At 44.4% G+C, this 16403-nt stretch overlaps 11 protein-coding genes across 11 annotated transcripts; 6 read left to right on the top strand and 5 right to left on the bottom strand.

Moving 5' to 3' along the window:
- Window positions 1-3: 3 nt before the first annotated feature.
- J056_004031 (GPI-anchored wall transfer protein 1) lies at window positions 4-1502 on the bottom strand (the record flags this gene model as incomplete). The annotated part of the gene is made up of 2 exons (XM_009269240.1): window positions 4-150; window positions 210-1502. 2 exons carry the CDS (start codon window positions 1500-1502, stop codon window positions 4-6), a joined length of 1440 nt encoding a protein of 479 aa, XP_009267515.1.
- A 31-nt stretch (window positions 1503-1533) lies between these two features.
- J056_004030 (Aspartate--tRNA ligase, cytoplasmic) lies at window positions 1534-3245 on the top strand (the record flags this gene model as incomplete). Its single annotated transcript, XM_009269239.1, has 3 exons — window positions 1534-2847; window positions 2898-3051; window positions 3100-3245. The coding sequence occupies 3 exons, from the start codon at window positions 1534-1536 to the stop codon at window positions 3243-3245; spliced, it is 1614 nt and encodes a 537-aa protein (XP_009267514.1).
- A 1583-nt stretch (window positions 3246-4828) lies between these two features.
- J056_004029 (uncharacterized protein) lies at window positions 4829-5990 on the bottom strand (the record flags this gene model as incomplete). Its single annotated transcript, XM_009269238.1, has 4 exons — window positions 4829-5041; window positions 5087-5263; window positions 5305-5697; window positions 5748-5990. The coding sequence occupies 4 exons, from the start codon at window positions 5988-5990 to the stop codon at window positions 4829-4831; spliced, it is 1026 nt and encodes a 341-aa protein (XP_009267513.1).
- Window positions 5991-6037: 47 nt separating this feature from the next.
- On the top strand, window positions 6038-9401 carry J056_004028 (Tubulin-specific chaperone D; the record flags this gene model as incomplete). The annotated part of the gene is made up of 9 exons (XM_009269237.1): window positions 6038-6169; window positions 6216-6652; window positions 6702-6783; window positions 6829-7569; window positions 7618-7718; window positions 7764-7914; window positions 7963-8067; window positions 8119-9244; window positions 9313-9401. The coding sequence occupies 9 exons, from the start codon at window positions 6038-6040 to the stop codon at window positions 9399-9401; spliced, it is 2964 nt and encodes a 987-aa protein (XP_009267512.1).
- Window positions 9402-9497: 96 nt separating this feature from the next.
- On the bottom strand, window positions 9498-10256 carry J056_004027 (Vacuolar protein sorting-associated protein 22-like protein 1; the record flags this gene model as incomplete). The annotated part of the gene is made up of 1 exon (XM_009269236.1): window positions 9498-10256. One exon carries the CDS (start codon window positions 10254-10256, stop codon window positions 9498-9500), a length of 759 nt encoding a protein of 252 aa, XP_009267511.1.
- A 64-nt stretch (window positions 10257-10320) lies between these two features.
- On the top strand, window positions 10321-10588 carry J056_004026 (DASH complex subunit dad3; the record flags this gene model as incomplete). The annotated part of the gene is made up of 2 exons (XM_009269235.1): window positions 10321-10398; window positions 10442-10588. 2 exons carry the CDS (start codon window positions 10321-10323, stop codon window positions 10586-10588), a joined length of 225 nt encoding a protein of 74 aa, XP_009267510.1.
- Window positions 10589-10686: 98 nt separating this feature from the next.
- Window positions 10687-11379, bottom strand: J056_004025 (DnaJ-like protein subfamily B member 3; the record flags this gene model as incomplete). Its single annotated transcript, XM_009269234.1, has 1 exon — window positions 10687-11379. One exon carries the CDS (start codon window positions 11377-11379, stop codon window positions 10687-10689), a length of 693 nt encoding a protein of 230 aa, XP_009267509.1.
- A 26-nt stretch (window positions 11380-11405) lies between these two features.
- On the top strand, window positions 11406-13754 carry J056_004024 (ZZ-type zinc finger-containing protein P35G2.11c; the record flags this gene model as incomplete). The annotated part of the gene is made up of 4 exons (XM_009269233.1): window positions 11406-11431; window positions 11512-12818; window positions 12867-13059; window positions 13106-13754. The coding sequence occupies 4 exons, from the start codon at window positions 11406-11408 to the stop codon at window positions 13752-13754; spliced, it is 2175 nt and encodes a 724-aa protein (XP_009267508.1).
- Window positions 13755-13789: 35 nt separating this feature from the next.
- On the bottom strand, window positions 13790-14503 carry J056_004023 (uncharacterized protein; the record flags this gene model as incomplete). The annotated part of the gene is made up of 3 exons (XM_009269232.1): window positions 13790-14165; window positions 14210-14379; window positions 14426-14503. 3 exons carry the CDS (start codon window positions 14501-14503, stop codon window positions 13790-13792), a joined length of 624 nt encoding a protein of 207 aa, XP_009267507.1.
- Window positions 14504-14624: 121 nt separating this feature from the next.
- J056_004022 (uncharacterized protein) lies at window positions 14625-14928 on the top strand (the record flags this gene model as incomplete). Its single annotated transcript, XM_009269231.1, has 3 exons — window positions 14625-14714; window positions 14765-14865; window positions 14916-14928. 3 exons carry the CDS (start codon window positions 14625-14627, stop codon window positions 14926-14928), a joined length of 204 nt encoding a protein of 67 aa, XP_009267506.1.
- A 76-nt stretch (window positions 14929-15004) lies between these two features.
- On the top strand, window positions 15005-15562 carry J056_004021 (uncharacterized protein; the record flags this gene model as incomplete). The annotated part of the gene is made up of 2 exons (XM_009269230.1): window positions 15005-15236; window positions 15285-15562. 2 exons carry the CDS (start codon window positions 15005-15007, stop codon window positions 15560-15562), a joined length of 510 nt encoding a protein of 169 aa, XP_009267505.1.
- Window positions 15563-16403: the final 841 nt, after the last annotated feature.

Raw genomic sequence — 16403 nt, 5'->3', positions numbered from 1 at the left:
CTCTTAAAGCCGCAGCAGCTTCTTCTCCCGACTGATCCACGCTATCGAGAGAAGAGTGACGGTGTATGCGGCGAGCACAGCTAGCGACGTTACCGTACCTGCGTAGATGGTTTGCATGGAGAGGTTAACGAGTCCCGTGAACACATTTGCCTGGTTTGTATAGTGTGAGTTGTGCATCGCTACAGCTATCGCGCGGAGTATCAACCCACTATTAGGAACAGAGCCAGGGCATTGCTGTTGATAGCGCCCATCATCCCCGGTACAGCGAGCGACTGGCGCGCAGGCGTCTTGAAGTGCACCAGATCGATGAGGACGAACAGCGTCAAGAAAGTGGTGTTGAACGCTGCTGTCCAAAGTACATAAGGCAGGTTGGCGATTCTGCGCGAGACGCCCATATTCAATCCACGCACTACGCCATATCCACACCAGTACAGAATCGCATAGGAGAACAGCACACTCAGCAGCTTTCCCCGCTGGTCGGCATGGACGGGCTTAGTGAGCGTGTTGCGGAAGTAGGCGTATGGGTGCTGGGGCAGTGAATAGAGACCAATGTCCAGCCCGAAGAGGTATATGCAGAGGTATCCCACTATGCTCACTAGACCCTCCTTGTTATGAGAGAGGAGATTTGCGCGCGGTGCATTCAATGACCAGTGCTGCAGAGATGTGAGTGCCAGTACCAGCTGAAACACACAGCCAATGACGATGGCCATCCACGAGAACTGAATGCGCGTATGGATGTTGAGGATGGTCAGTGGCTTCGCCAGCAGCGGCAAAGCAGCTAGAGTGAGGAAGAAGTTCCAGTGGGTGCCGTACTCCGAGTAGTGCTGTGGATAGTTGGTCACAGTGACGGATATCAGCCTCATCATGGCTAGAACGACAAGTGGAAGTACTTTGCGCGTGTTGTACTTGCCAAGCAGGTGATATCTAGCATCCACTAAGCCAAAAGCCAATGTAAAAGACCCGACGCCTAGATCCATGAAACTCGTCCCGAATGACTCTGTTTTCGACAGGACTTTTGGGAACACATTAAAGTCCACAGCTAGGATGGATATGAAGGTGAAGAATAACAGATAGCCGCGGTAGTTGGTGATGTAGGATTTGTTTGTCAAATGGATCTGGAGCGACGAGTGTACGGGGAGTGGGGACGGTGGCTGAGTGTTACAGCGGGATTGGTTATCAAAATCAAATGATGTAATAGAGTTTGCGTGTTTTGTGTGTTTTGTGTGTTGTTGAGGGATTCGGTGAAATTGCGCGGTGAGTGCGGTGACAGCGAGGAGACAGCTGTTGAATAGCGTGAGATGGGTGTAAAGCAGCGTAACTGCCAGAAATTGTGGTATGAAAAGTACGCAACTCTGCGCCAGTACGCTCAGTTTCCACCGCTTAACCAAAATCGAGTAGAGTAGGAATGAGTTTATCGAAATGAGGGCTAAATTGTTGATGTTCCACACTGAGCTACCGCAATTGCCGCTTATAAAATGATTTTTAACTTGATTGTAATCCATAAACTCGTCTTCTTCTTTGACTCACTCAGCCATGTCATCAGACGAAGCCCCAGTATTAGACGCGAACGGACAGCCACTGACCAAATCTGCCTTGAAGAAGCTCAAGCAGCAACAAGAGAAAGACGCAAAGAAAAAAGCGGTCCAGGACCGTTTGGCTGCAGAGCAGAAGGACAAGCAGGAGGCCAATGCCATCGACACAGCTGCCCAGAACTACGGCCCTATCTCCGTGCACTCCCAGCAACGCACACACATCCCACGCACCCAAATTGAACACATAAACGCATCACTAAACAACCAACACATTACAATCAGGGCTAGAGTCCACACTTCCCGTGCCCAAGGCGCCAAAATGGTATTCTTCAACTTTCGCCAGCAGGATAAATCCATCCAAGGTGTTCTCGTTGCCAGCGAACCCGCCGTCTCGAAGCAGATGGTTAAATGGGCTGCCTCACTCGGCGACGAATCGATCGTCCTTATTGAAGGCTCCGTGCAACTCCCAAAGGATCCCGTTAACTCTGCAACCCAACATGACGCTGAAATCGCTATAGAGAAGCTCTTCACTATCTCTGACGTACCTGGTGGCTCTCTCCCATTCACCATCGAAGACGCCTCGCGCCCTGAAGCTGAGTACGAGAAAGAAGACGCTCAATTTAACAAGGTCCACTTGGAAACCAGACTCGACAACCGTGTCGTCGACCTCCGCACTCAAACCAACCAAGCCATCTTCAAAGTCCAGTCTGCCATTTGTCGCCTCTTCAGGCAATCTCTCGACTCCAGAGACTTTATCGAAATTCACTCTCCTAAGCTCATGGGCGCCGCGTCTGAATCTGGTGCGTCTGTCTTTAACGTCTCCTACTTCAAATCCCAGGCTTTCCTTGCTCAGTCCCCACAATTGCCAAAACAAATGTGCATAGCAGCCGATTTTGAGAAAGTCTACGAAATTGGTCCTGTCTTCCGTGCAGAGAATTCAAACACCCACCGTCATATGACAGAATTCACTGGTCTCGATTTAGAGATGGCGTTTGAAGAACACTACCACGAGGTCGTCGAGGTGATGGACGAGATGTTCAAGACGATCTTCCGTGGCCTGAACACGCAATATGCCAAGGAGATTGACATCATCAAGAAGCAGTTCCCTCACGACGAGTTCGTCTTCCCTGACCAAACTGTTAAGCTGCACTACAAAGACGCGATCAAGATGCTTAGAGAGGCTGGTAGAGAGGTCGACGACTTCGAAGACTTCAACACTGAGACGGAGAAGTTCCTCGGTGCGCTCGTCAAGGACAAGTACAACACGGATTACTACATCCTCGACAAATTCCCTCTCAGCTGCAGACCATTCTACGTGGGTGAAATTTCTGCGTGAGGCACACAGCTAACTAATTACTCCACCAGTCCATGCCTGATCCTACCGACAACCGCTACTCGAACTCGTACGACTTCTTCATGCGCGGCGAGGAGATCCTCAGTGGTGCGCAGCGTATACATGACCCTGCCTTCCTCGCACAAAGAATGCGCGAGCACGGCATGAATCCCTCCGACATGCAGGGTGAGTTGGTGTTTAATTTGTATTATTAAGACTGACTCCACACAACAGGCTATCTCGACGCTTTTGCCGTTGGTGCTCCTCCTCACGCCGGTGGTGGTATTGGACTCGAGCGCGTTCTCATGCTCTTCCTTAAGCTCAACAACATCAGACGCGCCTCCCTCTTCCCTAGAGACCCTAAGAGATTGGCCCCGTAGATATATCGTTTGGATGCATTTTCTCCGATTTTTTCACTATCCTCGCTTTTCCCGTTTCTTCGCTTTCTTTAATCCTGTCACGTTCGTCCTGAGCCATCACCCACGCATGATTTTCGTGTCTTGGCTGTTGATGTAAGTTGGTGCACGCAAACTGAGTGCTTCCTCTCTCATTGTTTGCTGCGCTTTCTCTATGCTAAGTTTGTCTTTCGCTCAGCCCTATTTTCATCTTTTCCCTCAGTCACAGGATCGAAAATGATTTTAATGACAAGAGGAAGGCATATATAAACAGCTGTGACAATCTTATACCCCCTAGAGCATATCAATCACCTTCTCCGGCCTCTAAATCACTCAAAGTCATACTAAATGATATCTTTGATGACGTTAGTTGGGTCTTTGACATAGAAGGGTGGTTTGAGTGCTTTATCTAGTACATTGACAGTGAATTCGATGAGCAAAAGCGATATACAGCACTTCACTGAATTGGACCTGTTCACCTGGCCCTGTAAACGGTAAAGAAAGTGGGAGGCGATGTCACAAATGACATTCTGGGAAATAAATTAGCACCGTATCTTCATATAAAATCAAGCATTCTGATGTACTTTTATTTTATTCATCCACCTAAAATCCGCGGTCTTGGAATCTCCAGAGGGCAGTGATCAGATCTCAGATGGCCGATATATGACTTTTTGAATTCTCCAAATAAAAAGGCTCTGACGATACTCGTGGACAATTCGAGGAAATGTAAGCTCAAATGATATCCCTGGGGCTCAAATTTCGTCCTACAAAAGGTTTGGAAGTAGCGATCCGACATCGATCTGAGGCACGCTATAGGATAGATATAGAGTATCTAATGTACTTGATTGATTGCTATAAAATCTTTTGACTTATAAAGACCACAAGATTCGGAAAATTTTAAGTGTTCATCCGTTTAACTTGCGTTTTCCGACACTTAGCGTCTCCAAGACTAGATGCTGACTCCAGGAAAATATGTGGCCACTTCAATTTATCACGTACCTATCGAAAGCTATTGATGTACTAAAAAGTGGGGGTCAGTTTAACTTTGAATCAGGGTTTAGCCTAACCAGGTGAATTTCGAAAAGTCATATAATTAGAGTAGAGGGTTAAATAAGTGTGCGTTGGTACCACAGAAATCACGATAGTATGAAACCTTAATTTTAAGTCCCAAATCACTCTCTCTGCAACATGCAAAATACAGTCAGACAATTACAGAGCACTGCATAACATTAGTCATCAGGAATACCCCCGCCCTGTTTGCGCAACCAGCAACTAAAAATCATAACATTATTACCCATGAAAGCTGCAGTCTCGGTGCTATGACGCACTCGGCTTTGAATAGAGAGGATTCTTAGTTGACAATTGAACAAGTCCTTCCACATAAAGGAAGCTAGGAACAAATTCCAATAGAGCAGGGATCAAGACACTATCAGTGAAAGTGTGCTTGACAGGATAAGACGCCCAATTATTTCATCTCTGCTCAAAGAAACCCTCATGACGTTAACAAACACAGACAGTTAAAGGAAATGATTAATCCTTAGTAGTCATTAGTATATTACAACACAGCCTCATTTGGCATCCTCGCTTAGCCCAATCGACTTGAGTTCATTCATGACTAAATCGCCGACATTCATAGCGGGATACTTTGGCAGGTGCTCGGGCAAAGGAAGCGAAGAAGAGAGATGGTAGAAAAATGTGCTTGAAACGCGAATCAATGGCCGAGCTGGATGTTGCTGCATGTGATTCTCAATCTGACTGATTGTCTTGTCATTAACAACAACCTAAGTTTGAAATTAGCGCATAACATGCAAAACAACCAAACCCACCTCATGGAATCCGGCCAAAATCTTCCCGCCAGTGTAATGTTCTAGTTGTTTACCTGCTTGGACGAGGTAACAGCCGTCTGGTATAGACACTGGGATTTTCTTGCCCGTGTTGCGCGCCCAGATACTCAAACCCGAGAATCTAGATTTTCCGTGTATAGTGAGAAAGTTCAAATCCGTCTGCGAAGGTTAGTCGAGTTGAGAGAGAGTGCCACACCCACATGGAACCCGGCCAGGACTGAGTTGAGGTAGCCATACTTACTGAGATCAGAACCAGTTGGCGCAAGTAAGTGATTGCCGTACTTGGCCGAATCTACGAACGTGTCAGGTGGCAAACCTAGTCCTTGAGCCAAAAGAATGGAGAGGTGCTCTATTGCGTTGAGAAACACCTTTCCAGTATCGTTCATCACACCCTCCCAGTTCCTGCCTTTGAAGTCAGCGGGAGTGATGTTCTGGAGCATATCAGTTGCGTATTGGGTGTTGGGATCTGGCGTCGACATTCTATGGAAGAAACGACATTTCAAATCACTGCCGTCGCCGTTTGCTTCCACAGGTGTCGGTCTCTCGCTCTCCTCGAGAGAATTGATAACGGAGACACAGTAAGCATCGTGTGTCTAAGGATAACTGAGCACCGCCATAGAATTTAAAAGGACGAATGACGCACCGAAAAGCATTTAGCCTTTTCAATACCGACAGTACATCCAACTTGATAGCTGTGCTCAGGCCTCTCATCCGCTTTGAGCTTATCGATAGGCTGGTCAAAGTAGTCCTCCATCATGTCTGTGAATGTCTCGAGATTATCGCTCTTTGGGACTCTGACGAATAAAACGCCATATGTAGATAAGCCATCTGCGGCTTTTATTGATTCCTCTTGGGATTTATTGTGTAAGTCTATTATTGGTATCATTTGAGTAGATGGCGGTTGTGGTGCAACAGCGAGGAGATCGAATTGAGATGGATGAAGATGAGCTGCTGTCGACGTTCAATCATCTCCAGGACTATAACAGGTATTTAAGTACAGTACTAGATGAAGGCGTTGTCGATCTACGCGCCAAAGATTCCGCTGTCTATCAAATTGGTTTGATTGTTCGTGTTTTGCCATCCCGTGAGCGAGAGCTTACGGTGGACACAGCTAGAAATATACCAGGAACAAAGCTATCTGCTCGATCCTTACTTAGATCGGATGCTTTCTCCCGCTATCAGCGCACTATCGATATCGTTATCTCATCAGCACAGCGATAGCGCAAAGAATACGCTGTCGAGACTTATATACACATTTTGCAAAACTAGAGGTTACAAGGTTATTAGCAGGTTCTTCCCTCATTCCATACCAGACTTGGTTTTGGTTATCAACGCTTCACGATCCTTTACTCAAACTGTGACTTGGGAATTTAGATACGTTGTGCTTTTGTGGCTTTCTATTGCTATCAAAATACCTTTTGATCTTGGCAAGATACTTCCAGGCGAGGATGTCGCTGCTCAGTTGCAAGGGTTGTGCACAGAGTACTTCTTCTACCCAGGAAAGGAGCGTGAGGGAGCTGTTCTCGTACTTAGCAGGGCATTCATGAGGTCCGTCTTTCCAACAGCTATGACTTGCTTTTACTCAATACTCCCTCAGACAGGACATGAAACCTTACCTCTCCGGTTTCGTTGGTTGGTGCTCAGATCAACTCAGCTCACACGAAAAGAATGCTTTTATCGTAGGTGTAGATACTCGCAATTATACCCTCTAACGCCTTTACAAGGCACCTTCAATCCTCCAATTCTTTTGCGAGATCCTCAAAGTCAGTCAAGGCGCTACAGTGGCGGAGCTCCAGTCACCAATAGAAGTAGCTTTATCGCGCACAGTCGATAAAAGTAGCTTAAACCCTCTCCTACGCAAGTACCACGTCAAGTTAACAGCAAGAGTTTCCAACAAGCTCAGCACAAATATCGACAGAGTCGAAGATACTATTGGACAGCTTCTAGACTATCTCAGTGATAGTGATACAATAGTACGCTGGTCAGCAGCCAAACATCTCTCGCGGCTAGCTGGCAAGCTTGATGAGGGAGGCAGGCGCGATATTCTCGAAGCAATTCTGTCTCTATACGCGTATGGGACTGATGTGGAGGATGCGACAACCGAGGCTTTTGCTACATGTGATTATGCGCAGGTATCCGAGAACACGTGGCATGGAACCACGCTTGCACTAGCTGAATGCGTTCGAAATGGCATCGTACCGCCGTACTTCATTCCTAATCTGATTCCAGCTGCTGTCGCAAGTCTGCATTTTGATTTAAAGAAAGGTGCGGCGTCGGTAGGTAGCAATTCGCGCGATGCTGCTGCATACCTTTTCTGGGCAATGGCGCGAAGCGTAGCACCACAACATCTGGCCAGTATCATTGACACGGTTAGTGTTAATCTCATTCAGAAAGCTTTGTTCGATCGTGAGGTTCATATACGCAGAGCTGCTAGTGCGGCATTTCAAGAATTAGTCGGCAGGACAGTGAGTATCTGTTTTACGTGGGTGCAGACGCTCACTTGTACTTGATAGAACCTCGTAAAATATGGTATCGATGTTTTGCGCGCTGTCGATTTCTTCGTTGTTGGCGTGCGCCGTACCGCTTTCCTTGATGCTGCCGTAGAAGTATGCGAGTGGGTACTGCGTACTATCTTAGCATCCAGCTAATCCTCTCGAAGGTATGACTTTTATCGCAATTCAATCATACCATTCGTCGCCAGTAATGTGCTTACACATTGGGATTTTGACATGCGCAAGCTCTCATCCAAATTTATGGGCAGGGTGTGTGAGAAACACGTTTATCTCGTTGACGAAGTAGTGAATAAGCTTGTGAGTTAGCCTTCAAAGTCAGTCTTTGATTACTTAATTGAAATCAAGACACCGCGCATATCTACCAACGATCCAATCCTATTGCATGGAAGTCTTGCCACACTCTACCAACTTGCTTCTGCTCTACCTTGCGCAAATGAGCTCCATGATCGGGTGAGTTTGTTGAGTATTATTTAAAACTGATTCTGAAGCAACCCGATGTAGGTTTTCGGCCAACTCAAGCAAGTACAGCTTTGGGCATTGCAAACACCCCGATTTAGTCCAGTGTTAGAGGTGTGCAATAATGTAATAGGAGCAGTTTCGAATACCACCAATGCTCCCAAACACCAAGACATAGCTCTGAAAATTATTAGCGCAGGTATGACGCATAAGTCTGAAGTAGTAAGATTCGCATCCTCAAATGCGCTCGGAAAACTAAGCAAGAATTGCGACTGTGATAGAGTAATAGTCAAAATGATAAGCGACTTTGACACCGCTGAAGAGGCACATCAGCAATCAATACCTCTGGCATTAGGCCATATTCATTACTCGAATGTTGGAGTGCGCACGGAAGCTCTCGAATGCTTACTGCGTATCTGTAAAGCTAAGGTTGTTGTGGAATGTCGGGTGAACGCTTACGAGTCTTTGTCAAAAGTCTTCTCATCGCTCGACGATGATGCACAGAAGGAAACTGTCTTACATAATTTTTACAATGGGCTGTGGGATTATGCAATTGATCAAAGAGGAGACGTGGGTGCGTGGGTGCGTCAATCGTGCGCAAAAGGGCTAGGAATGTGCATTGGAGCGCATTACTCGTCTAGATTTGTAGAGATGGTAATCAGTCGACTGGTAGGCGTTAGTCTCGATAACATCTACACAAGCAGATGGATTGCGCTTGATGAGCTGGAGAAGATATTACCATTCACCACTCAGTCACTGGCAACACCACTTGAGCACTTTATCGAGGACACTAAGCAAATGACTGAGGATGTGTACTCGTCCAACAAAATATACGAAAACGTGGTACCTCTTTACGAGAAATGCGAGCCAGTAAGAGATGGAATATTGATGGGACTAGCTTTGGCAATTATCAGCAAGAATGAAGTATCGGTTTATAACTCTCGTAAAGCTGTTCTGCGTATATCTGAGGAGCTGCTGGATGATGTAATGGTACGGTGTCAGAAGCTGGCAGGAACGAATACCAAGACTAGCTTCTTTACTGGATTGGCCAACATACTTTTTAACGTTGCGGATGAGAGCGCATTTGAAAAAGAGGATCATTTTAAGCAGCTCGTCACGTTCAACGAGAAATACTGCCAGAAATCAAAAGTAATCTCTCGGATCACGGTTGGTATGAAGATTGCAACGGTGTTATACTACAAATTTGGCTATTCAGAAGCTCATCAAACACTGAGACAGTACCTTTTACATCCGTTACCGCGTATACGTGCGACAACGGCAGAAGAGGTCTACATCCAGGCGCAGACTTATGCAACCTCCTCGGATAAGCAGTTGGAATGGCTGATGGATACAGACTGGCTGAGTAAATCAATAACAAGAATAATAGCATCGGAAGTTTATTTGTAAAGCATGCAAGGGTGAAATTATACAAGAGATTGAACAATGTCTTGAAAAAGAGAGGGAAAGTAATATCTAGATTGAGGAGCTTGGTTATCTATCCAAAGAATACCATCATCCATCACAGCCTGTCTAAGGGAATTTCTGACTCTCTCGACAGTCCACGACTGAGCATTTTGGACAAGGGATTGATCGATCCAACCATGATTAGAATGTGCGAGTGAGAGTAGTGATAGCATGTCGTTATTGAGTTCTTTAGGTTGTGAGCGCATGTATAGGATTTGATTAACAGGTATGATCTCATACTGATGTCGATTATCATGCAGAGGTGCCAATACCTTAATAGACTTCTGTAGGTCACTTAGTGTGATTTGGGTTTTTCGCTTGAGGGAGAGAGCGTTGAGAATATCTTCAACTCTGACTAGACCACCTGTGAGTGTTGCGGTAGATACGCACATATCAACGAGTTGTACAGCGAGAGATAAGTAGAAATCAGAGAAACCAGTCAAATTACTGAATAGACTGCCTCTACTGATATTGAGTGGATCAACGTCGATAGTTGAGCACATTTCAGTGAAACGGTTTCTGAATTGAACATTGCTTTCAATGTCTTTGCGATGGTTTTTTGAGAAATCAGTGAGATATTGTTTGAAAGTGGATATTTGATGATGTATCGATTGTAGTTGTTGCGCATTTATACTGTTCCCGAGACTGCGATAAGCGTCGTTGTTTTGGTGATGCTGCTGGTGCAATGATCCAATGCCTTTGTTATTCCGTCGAGACATTTATAGCGCGTGTACCTCGCCGTCGCGTTTCAACTAGCCACACACTAGAATATCGACGGCGAGGATGGATGAGAATAATGTCAGCGAATTGGAGAATGCGGTGTTAATGGAATATACGCAGATAGCTCAAACGATGAAGAGGGTCGGTAGTTTTCTAGCAGCACTGCCACGCTCACAAATCTCAGTTCAATCACGTGTGTAAGGAGCTCAGCCAGAATCCAAATGAGCAGCTACTGCTCCAGCTGCGCCATTTAGAGCAGAAGATGGGTTTAGTGTTGACGCTGTACAAGGCCTCAGTATGGAGTGTGATTATGGACGAGCAGCAGCAGTAGTAGTTGTAGTGAATAGTAGCAGTAACAGCAACAAACCACCCAATAAATAGAGCAATAATGTTTATATAATCAGTGTACAAGTATCAACAACCACTATTCTACATCCAATAACTGTTATACGCGCTTGGCAAGGCGTTGAATTGCCTTGAATTGGTAGAGCTTGAGCTTGATTGCTGTGGAAGCTGCGCTTGCTGTGTTGTTTGGTATGAACCCTCAGGTGTAGTTATAGTCGTTGTCGACGACCCGTCACTGTTTGTGTTAGTCTCGCGCGTTTCTTTCCTTCCATTTACGACGGTTGTTGAGATTGATCTGCCTGCTGATCTACCCATTCCCATTCCTCCTGGTGACATCATGGATGGCATACCCATCCCGCCCATGCCCATGCCCATGAAACCACCGCCACCCATCATATCTGCAAATGGGTCGCGTCTTCTGTGGGAGGGAGCAGTGAAAGGATCAGCGAAGAACGAATCTCCGCCCATACTATCACCGCCAAAGAAAGGATCGTTGAAGAAACCAGAAGATGATCTCATTTGGGCGAATAGCTGATCGAACATGGAGAAAGGATCAGCGTATGCTTGTGAGTGTGAGCTAGAGGATCTTTCTGAAGGTGGTTGCGTTAGAGTTTCATATGCCACACTGATCTGCCTGAATGACTCCTCTGCTTGGGGTTTCTGTGAGTCATGTACTTTATCTGGATGATGCTGCCTGGCTAGCTTTAAATACTGCTTCCTAATTTCACCTTGTGATGCTGTCTTTGGCAACTCAAGCACTTGAAATGGATCGGCCATGGCTGTAATTGTAAAGTGCAGTCTCGATGCGAAATACAAGAAGATTACTTATGTTAATAGACTTTCATTGAATATCCATAACTTGAACTTGAAATTGCAGCAAGCGTTCTCCTTAGCCAGTGACTCTTTTAGCGTCGTCTACGTCGATGACGATGGGATCCACACTAGGCTACAAACCGATAACGATTTAGATGAGTGTTTGGAGTATTTTGGTGGTGACTGCGATGATAATATCACTCTCAACTTGGAAATCCTCGTCGATTACGATGGCCCTTCACTCTCTGATGCTGCGACGTCGATATACAACTCTTCTTCTTCCTCTGAATCGGTTAGCTACGGCGTGAAGGATGCTGATAATTGCTCTATTTCACTCTCTCAATCCTCTTCTGAGAAATCAACTAAAAAGTCATTCTCACTGCGTTCATCACTCTCGAAACTATCCGTCAAGTACAAAGAGCAGGCAATGAAGATGGCTTCTAAACAGCCAAAGTCACTAGCCTCGTCATCCAACCACAATACAAAGATTGATAGTATCTCAGACACTATGACGCAACGGCAACCAGAGGTACACAATGAGCGCGACGAAGATGGTGATGTTGATGATGACTATGAATCAGCATCTCAAGCCACTCATAACCCATTAAAACCGTCAGAGTCTACACCCTCTCTCAACACCTCCACTGAGCTTTCCAACAAGCTTGTAATCGCAGATGGTTCTAATAATGGTCCAGATAGAGGTGATTTAGCAGTGCGTTGGTTTGCTGATCAATCTGAAAGAGCACTTTTGGCTACATTTGGCACACAGCTAGCACCATCTGAGTCTACAGCTACAGATACTCTTACAGCTACGTCAGATGACTATCAATCAAATTTCGATTCTGAGTCTGTCTCTCTAGCTCTAGAGCGTGACGGGAAGGGGTCTTATAGGTATACGCTTACTGGATCAAATGATGGAATATTCATCAATAATGACGTTCCTCTTTGCAGCAGTTGTGGAAAATTACTCGATAACTTACGCTACATCTGCACAACTTGTGGTGTATCCAGTTGTGAATATTGTCCGGATTGCATTGAAGGAGCAGGTGCAGTACACGCAATTGAAAACACTCCCAAGCACGCTTTCAGGGAGTGTGTTAGATCAGATCAGGGTTGGATAGAAGTAGATTATGGTGATGAAAGAGATTGCTCTATATGCAAAACACAGCTAGAAGTTAATTTCAAATGCGTCAGTTGTCAATCCCTTAACCTTTGTAGGAGATGTTGGAGTAGTGTGGGAGATATACACCCCTCACATGCTTTTCTTGAATTGCCACAAACTGTGGTGGGGAGACAGACGAGACAGGCTGAAAGAGAGAGCGCGACGGAGAGACGCTCGCAAGCTGCTGGTGCTGCTGCGTCGAATGGATCTCTAGCAGCGACAAGCACTCCACAGCATAATCGTAGGCTGCTATTGTTTATTTTACAGTCACCACTCACTCACTTCATAGGTAAACACCAGAATGTTTTCTGTCATCACTGTCTGGGCGATATTATTGGACCACGATTTCACTGCGCAGTATGTGCACTGTACGATTTGTGTCAGAACTGCGAAAGTCTCGGAGCGGCAGATGGGAATGGTCATGATGAGACGCACGTGATGATGAAAATACCCTTGCCGTTATCGTTACATGAAGTGCAGCAGTGGGTGAGGAGAAGGTAGATATTCAGATTACTCACTCAGCTGCAGGGTATCAGCGCGCGCAAGACGCATGTGGAATAGCGATAGGAACGGTACACCTACCATCCAGACTGAAAATACTCAGTTGCGTGGTATGGAAAGTGGTGTGGTCACCCACAATTTTACTCCAACTAACCATCACACGCGGTGTAATGGTTGCAATACCAACATTACAGGCGAGCGTTATGCGTGTTTGCACTGCTCTGGTGAGTATAATCTGTGCTCGGAATGCGAGAATATGTCGTACGTTCTCCACGATTCATTGCATATTTTCCTCAAATTGGATTATCAATTACGTGAACCAGGATTGAGAGGGATGGGAGGTAGTATACCGGTGTTATATCATTTACCAGCAGGTAAAACAGTTGATGGGAGTGATACACACACTGGACCTAACGAGTATCTATCGACAATCAGACATGACAAGGTGGTTTGTGATAGGTGTATGGAACCAGTAATGGGAAAGTGGTTTAGATGCGTAAATCTAGCTGGTAGTTACGATCTATGCTCGTCGTGTGAACCCAGTGATAGTCATAAAGGGGAACATATATACCTAGTTATGAAGAGTATAGTGGATATGGATTTATTCGCGGATTTCGCAGAAATAGGTAGCGACTCAGGCAAAGCATTGTTACCTGGATTAGCTTATGCTAGTTGAATAATAATACAAAGTTTAGAAACAATTTAGGGTTATCAGAAACGCTGACGTTTAAGATATTGGTTATCGTTATCATTAGAAGAGATAATGTCATCGATTGAGCGCTTGGAAGTTGATAACGTTGGTTGAATCTGAATAGAATCTTGTATTTGGTGGATGTGTTGGTGTGGATGTGTTGTACTTCCCATTAAAGCTAGCTCGTGTTGCTGTTGTTGGTTATAAATGTCCTGATTCTGGGGATAGTGGGGGTCTTCTTGTTTGATGGGTTGTTGTGGGTGTTGTGGGGATTGTGTTTGTGGCTGTGGTGATTGTTGTTGTTGCTGCTGCTGCTGCTGCTCCAATTGCCCCCCATCAAACAAGCTAGACTGACCCAAACCAGGCTGATGTTTAAGCAAAGCTTCAAGTAAAACACTTGTAAAAGTGAGATAAAAAGTGAGATAAAAATCTAAACCCACTCATTCTCATCTTCAACTTCCTGCAACGCTGATTGAGCTTTACGTATGTTTTCCTTAATTTCAACAGTTTCATGCTGAGTTTCATTCCATCTCTCTCTAATTATCAGATAAGCACGCTTATATTTTGCAGCTTGTTTTGCAGTATGTGTTGCTCTGCCATGGACAAGAGTCTGAAATAAATGTTTGTAAAATCCCATAGATGAATAAATAGCTCACTTTTCCAGGGAAACTGGGGAAATTTGGGTGGTTGGGATAACTTGATGTCTGCGCGTCGTGATCAGTTGGAAGTTGCATTAGAAGATGAGAATTAGTTAAATTAAGTTAATATATGAGATTTCTACTTTGTATATGTGATTTGCTTATGTTCTGCGTGGGATGTATCAAACACCCTCTCTAACTTGAACCACCAACAGCCATGAGCATAATTGCACGCCCAGCACTTAGACAAATAGCCAAAGCACCAAGAGGCGTTAGAACAGTCCACATTGAAAATAAAGTCAATGAAGTTAGTACAACTGGCTTTAAATCACTCAATTATCTCATAACACACACCAGACAATGCCATTCAAAACTAAAGGCGGTGGATTCGGTGTCAAACTTACAATCGTATCTGCGATAGGACTTGGTACTCCCTTCTTCGCTGCCTGGTATCACGGGTGGGTTGAATCTAGTTTACTATGATGACTCCATCTAACAAACGCATCAGCGCTTTCCATTAAAACTTAGATTCTGTCTGAATTATAAATAAAATTTTGATTCTCTAATTAATTCACTCGTTATTCGCTTACACCTATCATGTCCATTTACTCACTACTCACTCATTCAATCACAAGAAGCGATACAGATGCTTTTACACAGCCATCTTCTTCTTCTGGATCTAGCAACAGCAACAGCGTCGATACTCATTTAAAGGCGTTGTTGGTGGAGATGCACAACATCCTAAACACACTACCCACATCTCTCACTAACATTTATCAAGAGATTCAAACTGACAGACAATCTGAATTATTCAATACAAGGAATCTCGGTAGTTTATTGAATACCCGTGTGTAGATGTACTGACTTGATATCACAGTCTACTCTTTCGCAGATGATCTCAACAGGCGTTTACATTTATCTGCCATTGAACAGAGTAAATTTAATGTTCAAATGTTGGATGAGATTAAAGCACTATCTAATCGTCAATTGGAGATAAATACGGCAATGATGCAATGGATACAACAGCAGCAGCAACAACAACAACAACAACAGGAGTATCACCAGCATCAACAACAAAAGTGCCTTGATGCATCCGACAAATCCACTCAAACTAACTCTTTTTCTTTGGCAGCAGAAATGCTAGAAACCAGCTGATCATTCCTTATTCTTCATTGGGAATCATATTTTAGTCACTTTCAACTCCTCTCTCTCACTCACTCACTTCATGAGCATCTCCAATCTACCCCCGGAATTGCTCCTTCCCATCATACACCACCTCGAACGCAGCGATCTTGTCAATGTCATCAAAACCACCCGGCATTTATACGCCTTAGGAGTTGATCATCTATATAATTCTATCGGTGGGTGGGGTGCACAGCTTTTTTAATCATATAAACTTGTTTAGCAGATTTTACGCACTACTCTAACCACCAACTTCGTTCTGCTGTCTCTAATCTCACACATACACTCAAAAATTCATCAGTCAACGCAAATTACATCCGTAGATTAACTTTTAGATACTCTACACTCAAAGAAGAGCTCGTTTTTAACAATTTACTACAGAATTTACTTAAACTCATTCCAAGTGTAACCTACACACCAGATGGACAGAACAAATATTTTGAGTTGCAACTCACAGAGACTGAACCAGATGACATATTAAACTCTGAACGTATCAATTTAGTTTTAGCTCAAATACCAAAGTTGGAATTTCTCGTCATTTCAATTAAACGTACTTCAATCCATTTAAGTCTTAAAAGAGATTTGAGCAATAAAGATGAGGAGCTATATGAATTTGTAACATAACGATAATAAGCGATAAATGGTGATAAATACATAAATATTGTCATAACGAGTTGTTAAAAAACGTACATGTGAGATTTCACTTTTTCGTCATACGTAAGACAACGTAAAACAAAACACGATAAACGAAAGCAATGATCAACATTGCGAAAGCGAATAATATCTTATTCTTATCCCTAATCTCAAGATATCC

The sequence above is a fragment of the Wallemia ichthyophaga genome (assembly GCF_000400465.1).
Source record: "Wallemia ichthyophaga EXF-994 unplaced genomic scaffold scaffold6, whole genome shotgun sequence".
Classification (NCBI taxonomy): domain Eukaryota; kingdom Fungi; phylum Basidiomycota; class Wallemiomycetes; order Wallemiales; family Wallemiaceae; genus Wallemia; species Wallemia ichthyophaga.
This window is presented reverse-complemented; position numbering and strand designations above follow the sequence as displayed.